The sequence below is a fragment of the Azolla caroliniana genome, unplaced genomic scaffold (assembly GCF_043228905.1).
Source record: "Azolla caroliniana isolate FFs.n. ecotype wild unplaced genomic scaffold, voAzoCaro1.0.p SCAF_22, whole genome shotgun sequence".
NCBI classification, from domain to species: Eukaryota; Viridiplantae; Streptophyta; class Polypodiopsida; order Salviniales; family Salviniaceae; genus Azolla; species Azolla caroliniana.
In genome coordinates, this window is record NW_028230457.1 from 1,824,143 (window position 1) to 1,834,408 (window position 10,266).

The 10,266-nt window shown below is 37.0% G+C and overlaps 1 protein-coding gene across 1 annotated transcript; it reads left to right on the forward strand.

Moving 5' to 3' along the window:
• Nucleotides 1–5,703: 5,703 nt before the first annotated feature.
• On the forward strand, nucleotides 5,704–8,569 carry LOC147849753 (uncharacterized). The gene is made up of 6 exons (XM_087337304.1): nucleotides 5,704–5,870; nucleotides 6,290–6,363; nucleotides 6,903–6,977; nucleotides 7,063–7,404; nucleotides 7,551–7,791; nucleotides 7,872–8,569. Exons 1-6 carry the CDS (start codon nucleotides 5,850–5,852, stop codon nucleotides 7,932–7,934), a joined length of 816 nt encoding a protein of 271 aa, XP_087193430.1. The 5' UTR covers nucleotides 5,704–5,849; the 3' UTR covers nucleotides 7,935–8,569.
• The last annotated feature ends 1,697 nt before the right edge of the window (nucleotides 8,570–10,266 follow it).

Sequence of the window (10,266 nt, forward strand, 5' to 3'; positions counted from 1 at the left end):
GATGGATATGATGAAGATACCATATGCCTTTGTTGTCGAAAGCTTGATGTACACGATGGTATATACCCGGCCAGATATCGGATATGTAGTCGGAGTAGTGAGCTGGTTCATGAGCAATCCCGGAAGAGAGCACTGGAAAGCGGTAAAGTGGGTACTCTGGTATTTGAAAGGCACCTCGAGTATGTGCCTCTGATTCGGCTCCGGTAAATCCCTCTTGGAAGCGTCACCAATTCGGATATGTTGGCTGATGCGGATACCATTCGGTCTACATCCAGATATGTCATGACTTATGCAGGGGAGCTGTTTCGTGGTAGTCGAGGTTGCAGAAGACGGTTGCATTGTCATCCACAGAGGCGGAGTACATGGCAGCTCTGGAAGCCGACAAGGAGATAATTTGGATGAAGGACTTCATCAGAGAGCTAGGGATCCAAGAGGAAGAATACCGGCTCTACTGTGACAGTCAAAGTACCATCCACCTTGCGAGGAACGCGGCCTACCATTCCCGAACGAAACATATCCAACGAAGGTACCACTGGATCCGGGAGAGAGTAGAAAATCAAGAGTTCGTGCTGACGAAGATCCACACCAAGGAGAACGGGTCGGATATGCTGACCAAGGTGTTGATAACCGACAAGTTGGACGTGTGCCGAAAGCGGATTGGATTGACGAGACATCCCATGCCAAAGTCAAGGGGGAAATTGTTGGGAAGTCGGTCCCTCCGGATGTGATCCGATTATGAATGAAGAGAGGACTCGGTGAGAACCGGAAGAGAAGACATATTTGTAAATAGCCCTAAGTTAATATGAGTATAAATATGACCTAGGGCAATCACAAAAGTGTGGGTGTTGTCATATTATTGTATGTGCATAACTGTTGTATAGAGAGAAAGAGAGAGAGAGAGAGAGATACAAAGTGATACTCTGTTGTAACCGCCGCTTGGCGAAGATACAAATCTCGAGGTCGTTGCCTCTGAGTCTCTGATTGTACCTTTCTTATATAGTGATAGTTTGGAGTTTGTGGGCTCCTGTGGTTTTTCTCTATTAGGTTTTTCCACGTAAACATCTTGTGTACTCTCTATCGTTGTTTGTGTGTGTACTTGCGTTCACTCCCTACTTCCCATTTCTGTGTTTGATTCTCAAAGAAGTGATTGAAGACTCAGTTGTGGCCGAGCAATATTCCGCGCTATTTCCCACAATTTCCCATTTTTATTAGATTCATTGTTCTAATATACTGGATCACTTAACATTTCTTCCCTAACAAATTTCTTGTGTGTGTGTGTAGGGAGTGGACACATTCAATAGCTTTTGAACAATACAAGGAAGATTAGCATAACCATGTGCTTCACAGATGATATAAAAATCAAGAAAGGGTTAATATTTTGCGTTTCACTTTTCCTTAAAAATTATTTAACCTTTGGGGATGATGATAAAATCTAGAGTGCTACAAACCACCGTGAGAATTACAGTTTTAAGTTTTGAATCTCACGTACAAAAATGTCTATGGACTAAGTCAAAAGTTAAATAGGTAAGTACGAAGCAACAAAAGACAATATACATTCTCTAAATGGGGAATACATTTCAAACTAACCATGTGTATAAAATAGAGCGCTACAAAGGGCTACGAGAATTACACTTTCAAGTTTTGAAAGTCATGTACAAAAATGCCTATAGAATAAGTCAATATTTTAACATGTAAGTATTGAGCATGGGAAGACTATACACATATTCTTAAATAACATACACATCGATGATGATATCCACGTGTTTTGGAAATTGTAAAATTCAAGAGTTTGTTATGTGAATAATTATGTCAAGTTCCAAGGTGAGCATAAATTCCTTATCACAACATTGTTGGAGGAGAAGAATAAAAGCTAACATATGAATAACTCGGTTTAATCATAGATTTACACGTCGGGATGCATGCATTACAAAGAACAATGTTCTATTGACAATCAAAAAGCTAATGTGAAATCAAGTAGCATTCAATTTTTTAATTTTTTGCAAATCTATGGTAATGATACAATATCCAACTTATGTTATTGGACACAAATATTGTGTCATACGGAAAGCACAACATGCAATTTTGGAACCACGCAAGCAAATGCGTGCAGCCCTTGTATGGAAAATCGTATCAATGGTTACATTATGGATCTTATGGAAGTATCGTTGTAAAAGACAACATGATTCCACAATTCATCTTCTCTTAGATATATTGCCAGAATTATGGGGGAACTTATTGACAATTGTGCGGGGGCAATATGACAATATGTTAGGCTCTTCAGAGGTTGTTCTTAAGAAAAGGAAAAAATTATTGCAATTATGGAGGAAATTGCCTTTGTTCACAGTCTCCTCTCAAGGACCGATATGGAAATATCATCACCAATTGGTCTTGCCCTGACCATTTTGTTTGTATATAACACTCTCTAATTATACATTTTGTAGCGCTCTAGCACTTTTCTTAATACTAATGAAGAAAATCTTTTGGGAAAAAAAAACATGCAATTTTGGTTACCATTATCGCTTGATACATGTGGGATAATGGCTTCAATGTGCAACCAACTATTATTGTTTACAACAATGCAACAAAAATGTCTCAAATATTTTTAAACGACAATTGTAATCTAGTTGAACTAACACGTATTTTGGGCAATTTAATTCCTCAATTTTTTAATAGGGAGTTAATAGTTACATGTTGCATGAATAATTTGGGTAGTCTATGTCAATTTGCACATGAGAATGAGTCACATACATAACAGATATTTTACTTTTTAAGTCTCGCCCTTTCATATGGTCCAATAACCCAAAGAAAATGTTGTATATGAAGACTCCAAATAGAGCATATAAGAACCATAGATGAAAGATTCAAAATCCCCCAATGTTTTGGATACTCCACAAAAGGCTTGGTTTTCACAATGCAAAATTGATTCATTACTCTTTGATAGGGCAAAATGAGAAAAATGTGTAGAGATATCAATGTCAACTACACAATTCAAGTCCACCTATGTCAAAAGTGTAAGGGAAGATACCTTATGTAGTAAGGACAATGGATACTTTATCATATGCCAAACCACTCTCTTGTCACAAGGAACTAGTATATGATTATTTGTGAAATACATATAGAATGTTCTATATAAACAATGCATCCCTCAGTTCAATTAATATAATATTTTCTCATGCCCCGCTTGGATGCAAGATATGAAAAAATGGTTTGGAAAATCGAGTGCAAAACACTTGCTTCATGATGCATTAATAGATTTCTCTATGAATGAGGTCGTTTTACAACCCCAAAGTATCATGACATGGGAAAAAATTGGGGGTTCACACTTCATACATTATATTACGTATGTTGCACCTAACTACAAAACCATACTCTTTGCTGAAGAAAGAAAACAGACACATCAATAGATGTTAGAGCACATCCCGTGTTGTTTGAATCATTGCTTCCATGTTGATTGATTAATTAACACTCACTTTGAAGTGAGACAAGACATTTGAGTATTGGTGAAAAGTCTAGTCAACTATGCACATTTTGCCCTAAACAATTTCAAGAATTTGGTATCACACTTTGATACAATGCTCTACCTTTGATCACATTTGACTATGTTTTCCACGTATCATTGATCAAACCCAATCCTTGAACAAAAAATCCTCACATTCAGAGTGTGCACAATCAATAGTGACATTCATTAGTAAAGTTCTTGAACATCGAGAACTGTTACCCATTTCACATGCATTATGTGAAAATATTATATTTTTGGTCTTGTAGGTCATATATTTGGATGATATGTACAATTCGAGCAATTACATATATGGTGGTCTATTCATCCACTTTCTCTCTTTTTTAAGGGTTGACTAATTTAATTCAAGAAAATCACAAAAACCTAGGGGCATTCTAGGAACTTAAGAAAATAAGGGGCATTTCTTAAATTTTCCCTACTTGAAGGAAACCTTAATATAAAATGACATCCCACAAAATTAGTAATATACAAAGTTATGTTTAAATCTATGTAGCTCTCTGAACTTTTTCATGACCAGAACTTGTACATGTCCTCATGGTGTGAGTGAGTGAGTTTACTTAAGTGCAAAGAGGATATAGTAATTTTGTTTAGTCATAATCTGAATTGAATTCTTTGGTGATGGTTTCTCAAGCAATCATTGCATGATTATTTCTAGCTCCAAAATATTTCCCTCGACAACCCTCGAAATTTCATGTAGTGCTTTGATTACAACAATGCATAATTGTAATATTTTTTGTGGTTTTTTACTCACCTTGAGGTTTCCCACCAATAATTACTTAAAAAGTGGAATTCTTTGGTAAAAGGGCTATATTCCAAACTTCACGTTTATGAAGTATCTTCTTGAATGTGGTTTATGCGTTGTGAGACTTTTGGTGTCAAAACTTGGACATGCCATGTTGTATTGGCTCTCATGTTCAAAGTGTCTATCTAGAGAGATTGTTGTTCATAGGGTAGTTGATTTGAAGTGTGTGCACTTCCACCTCACTAATAGATGAATGTCCATGAACTCACATATTCTAGGGAAGCCTTGATATTAGAATGTTCATTTGAAAGTAGTTTCCCACTTTCAATTCTAGGTGTGTGGGAGCGGTGAATGGTTGATCAAATAACTAAATACCATGTTGTCATTGACATCTAACCAATGAATGTCACATCTGTTGGGGTGGGTGATCTAATTATCAACGTGCCCTTTGACCCACGAGTAGATGAATGTCCATGAACTCACATATTTTAGGTACCAACAACACACAAATGATTGGCCTTATCCATGTGTGTACATCAATAACGTTGTCCTACGGGGCATCAACATGCCTACATAAGCCTCACAAAGGGCCTTCTGCACTTTGTCATGCATTTTTAAAAGAACTACTCTTAAATGTTTTGATATTGATAACATAATCACATAGTCTAGTTGATTCGTGCATGTGTTGTCATACAAGCTCCACTTATACAATATACACATGTTGACATATGACCTACTAGGGAATTTTATCTTGTTATGGTCATGATCATGATTGATGGAGTCTAGATAACTAAAAGTGAAGACTTGGTATTGGAATGTTCAGTTTTGGACCCGCTGTATGCGTGCGTGCGTGCGTGTGTGTGTGTCTGCGGTGAACAATGGAAGGAGTTTTATTGGAAGATCAAAGAAAGGAATGCCATATTGTTCTCAAATTCTAACCAATGAATGCCCCACATGTCTTGGGGCGAGGGAATCATGTTCATGTTTGAATTCTATGCGCGTGAGTGTGTAGTGAACAATGAAGGGAGTTTCATCGGAAATATCAAATCAAGGGATGCCATGTTGTTCTTGAAATCTAACCCATGAATGCCCCCACATCTGCTGGGCTGAGGGGATCCAATCATCGAATGACTCAATTGCTCAAGAGATCGAACTAGGGAACAACACAAAAAACACTCTAGGAGGGGGGCCTTCCATGTCCATCCGCCCAACTCTCTGCCCAATTGCCTTGGGAAAGGACTAACCCTGCCAAAGCAAGGCTTAAGAGAAAGAAGAAGAGATTTGATAGACACAAATAGATAGATAAAGATAGATAGATAGATAGATAATAGTAGTAGTAAATTGTAATAGAAGAAGAAGAAGAAGAAGAAGTCTATATGAACCAAAATGTGTTATATAATTTTTTGTTCTATTCAGTTCATACATATGTACATATATATATATTACAAACAAAAGCTTCAATATTTTCTTCTTTCCGTCTTCTTCTTCTTCTTCTTCTTCTTCCTTCTTTGCGAGCAGAATTACGAAGGGAAACCCCACGTCCCAGAAAAAAGCCCCCAGATTCCTTCACTGCAAGCCATCGGCCCACGCATGGCTGCAGCAACAGATATGGTCTGTCAATCTCTCTTTATCCATTTTCTCCTCTCCTTGGCATTGTTGTTTGAAAGGAAATTGTTGCATCTCAGAGTGCACCCCCCCCCCCCCCCCCCTCATGTTTTTTGTCTTCTTTTTCTGCTCAATGTTTAAATTTTCTGCCCATTGATTCATATAAAATGGCACACATTTGAGGCCTCAATTCACTGCTTTGGGAATGGAGGACCACGTTCTTTTGATGGGAAGAAGAAGAAGAAGAATATGATGATGAAGAAGGAGAAGTAGTTCTTGATGCTCATGATGATGGTGTTGGTGGTGATGTTCTTAATGTTGAGGATGATGGTGGTGATGGATCATCCCCATCCAATATATGCTAGTATTTTTGTGTGATTCTATTTCTTGATCATTTTATCACCCCATTGTTATCGGTAATGCAGGCTACGGGTGCAGGTAGTAGAAGAGCTGTTATACGAAGTGAGAGGTTCATGCAATGGCAGCGTGAGTTGAACAGGTACATTACTGTTCTTGCTCTGTTATATTTATGAACCCATAAAACCCTAAATTAGATATATTTGTTGAGTTATCTGTATAGAGCATTTTTTTTACTAATTAGGTTTCTGTTCATATAACTGTAAAATCTATTTACGGTTCCTGTGATATGGGAATTTGGACATACATCGATAAAATGTGACTATGGTTTGATGCAAATACATATGTATTCTGTACATAAATTTGTGAAACGTGTACAGAGTTATCGATTCTGTACATACATCTGCAAAAGCTCTATGTAGTTTGATGGAAATCACATCTGCACCAGAGTATGAAGCTGATCTTTTTTAGTGTAGTTGATGAGTTTCATCATGTAAGATCTGGATATATTACTGGAAATAGATTGTTTGCACAGATGTCACTACTTGCATGATACATTTGAACATATTTGATGCCATATCATTTGGTTGTGTACATCGCAGCAGTGATTGTTGTTAAGTGACCACTTATCATGTCATACAAATGATGCCAACTTTTGTGTCTCATTCTTTGAATTTGCAGTAATCGATCATTATTTGGTGTTTTTGGACCTTATGACGAGAAGAATGAAGACATCCGGACATATCAAAGGAAAAGGCAGGCTTTGCTATTGTCTGGTTCCTAAAAATGGTAGGGTTTTCCACGAGAAGAATTGTTTAATTATTATCTTACTGCATTGCAGTGACAATGGAGGAAGGAGGGGCCATACCAGTAAGCACGAGAAATTCAAAGAGAGTCCTGATTGGCAATCAGATGTTGTAAAAGCCAAGGGAAAAGAGAAACTAGAGCAACATGAATCAAAGGAAATTCTGGATTGTAAACGACTTGGAACTGATATCGACTCCGATATTCATTCCAAACAAAAGGTTAGCATTTCGAAACCAGAAATTGACATTAATGGTTCGAAGCCAGAAGAGCTTGTTCAACAACATCAGCAGAAACACGATGAACCTGATCAATTACGTGCCAAGAGACGGCGAAGGGTTCTAATAACAAACGAACAAGTATTGGAGCAGTCAAGGAGGTAATTGTCTTTATTTTATGGCTTTTCTGGTGAGAGGATTAGCTCTATGGATTTCTCTGTGTGTTTGATTATGAGCTGCATGTAACTGAGGATTCTTCAAAGGTCACAATGATAAGGTCATTGATAATTGAAAACCATTTGTACAGATCCACAGCTTGTGAGACAAATGATGGTATGGACCACTCTTATACAAGAGCCTCAAAAAGGTCTAGCCGGATATTGGCAAAGAAGTTGGGTACATCAGTTACTAGGGAATCACCACCTCAACCTATGAAGCTTCCAAAACTTCAAGTTGTTCTGAATCGTAAAGAGATACAGGATGATTGGTTCAAGATAACTGGACATAAATACACTGGAAAGCCAAAGAAGTCAGGGCTCAGTCAATGGGTATGTTTTGCTTTATTCTGCAATATTATAATGAAACTTGGCATGTTTAATGTGCTGATCCATTGTATAAATTTTTGCAGGGTCTGGGTCTATGCACATCATTGTCATGCCCTTCCTCCATACGATATCTTAATGGTCCCTGACATAAGTTGTTACTTGTGACAAGAACAGATTCTAATCAGTGTACTTATGCAGTTAATAACTTGGTACTTTATGTTAATGCCCAATGCTGAAGGATTCTTTCTTCAATCCAACTTGTTAATGAAGGAAATCATTACATCCACAGAAGATGAAACTGAATCATTAAGCTGAAAGATATGATTGAGGTTACACGCTAAAAGCTCACAGGTGATATGAGCACAGTCAAAGACCGTGCTCTGTTCATTGACTTCAATGGACTCTTTCAAAATCCAATTAATAGATGGAATTTGACTCTTTGCTCACAAATCAAAAGGTGGTCTGTGAATATCCGACAAATTATTTTTCTTTGGTTCATTCAGCTTCCTCACTTTCTTACTGATAATTTTAAAGACAATTGGGGTCACCAGAGAGGTTTCGAAGTACAAGAAGGCTATGTGGTGATGCCTTATGTAATCCCTATTCAAAGATGACAAAGATCATGATGTAATTAATTGTTGTGAGTTCTCTAGTTTCATAGGCTTTGAGCCTATTGCCTGCATTCTAAGCTTGTTATTTACAAAGATTCTCATGTGAATTAATGTAAGAACTGGCAATGCTAGAAGGAAAGAGTATTTTGCAAGGTCTTCATTTAAATTGCTATTATGAATGGTAGATGCACGATTAGAGGTTGAATGTATATAATGCATGCAAGGTTGAAATTCCATTAAATGGTTCAATGTATACTCTAATATAGAATGTACATATATAGAGTACAAACATATTAAATAGGCTGAAATGTCTATGCAATAAAATGGAATTACATGAGTTTTCTGGGAAAGGAAATATCTAAGAAATGTTTGAGAAAAATGTAAAAAATTTGGGGATTTGTACTTGATACACTATGACAGGCCATTAGACTCGAGTGATTCTGCCAAGATGATGAGGCCAAATCAAATTGCTAAAATTCTTCAACATTCAGGTAAAGACTGTCCATCACTGCAATATTTGGTTTGTAAAACCTGGAATGCGTGCAAAATAGCATCCATATTGAGTTTTCAATCCAACAGCTATGGCTAGTAGATGCAATCTTGTTTATATATTGATGTTGGACACTTGCAGTATTGCTTTATGTATTCATGCTGCTTGTTTATATATCCATGATTCAGTCAATATTATTGTGCACATGAAAAATAAAAGCAGGCTATAGCTTCTCTGGTTTGGATAGGCCAGATCAGGAACTGCGGCCTCTAATAATGGACCTTAAGACCTCTTGGCACATTGATATTTTGTTTTATCATGAACATAAATAATAATAAATAGAGATTTTGAACTTCAGGTTGGTGTTGAACTTGAGTGATCAGATGAGGTTTGAATCGAGATTAATTCATCCAGCCTCATCTCCATTTCATGTTTTTCATGATAAAAATGTGGGTTTCAATGCAACTCGTTTGATTAAATGTCTTGGTCTGTCAAATATAATTGATTGATCTCCCAGTTTCCATTGCTAAAATGGCTTCTAGATCAGCAAAATGTCATGAATTTGAATGTACATTTTGGGCTCTTTCTATATAACCTTTCTCTGATAAACTTGTATTATAATACCACACTAGTACATAACTGACTTAGTTTCTTTCTAGCTACAGTTATCATTTACACAGTCTAGTTTTGATTTCCTCATGTTGGCTTGCGATGTAAGATTCCTTGTTGCATGCTCCTTCTATCGTGTACTTCTGTGTCGTCCTTTATCATTGGGTATCAGGTGGGAATTGGTTGGTACTTTTTTGCTCATATATCAGGTAAGTATCCCAGTTAATATCTATGAATTATGATTTTGTGATGCTTGCAAAGAACTGCAATGTCTTTGCATATAAGTAATAATATCATTGGTATGGTGTATGATACCAATCAACATATGGTCATAACCTTTTGTATTTTAGGGATATTCAAGGGCCAAACTTTTTGACTTGTCCATAGATTAGATCTTTTGAATTTCTAATTAAAAATTGGTGGGCAAGGCAGGCCTAAATGCACTGCATGTGTATGATGCATTATCTGCGTTTAATTTAGGATTCTTCAGATCATGATTCCTGTGCAGAAGCAAGAACGACTCTGCATTGGAACCAGAAGAACAATCTTAACTGCATTGGATATGGAGGGCCAACTTTGCAGGAATATGTCTCGCTCAATGCCTTCTTGCCTTTCAAGTGTTTGAATGGAACAAGGAAGAACTGTAGGTAGTAGAAGATGAAGTCAATGCTAGTGATGATTTATGCAAGGTTGAGAATGATTGGATTCATTTAGGGGAAAAAGTACTCTGGGATGAATCATGAAGCTAATGATAAGAATGGTATTGAA

Bases quoted from the DNA above. Each gene is read 5' to 3' on its own strand.
- LOC147849753 (XM_087337304.1), top strand. From the start codon at position 5,850: ATGGCTGCAGCAACAGATATG. The intron at 6,364-6,902 runs GTACATTACTGT...TTGAATTTGCAG, and splicing joins TGGCAGCGTGAGTTGAACAG to TAATCGATCATTATTTGGTG. The intron at 7,792-7,871 runs GTATGTTTTGCT...AAATTTTTGCAG, and splicing joins AGTCAGGGCTCAGTCAATGG to GGTCTGGGTCTATGCACATC.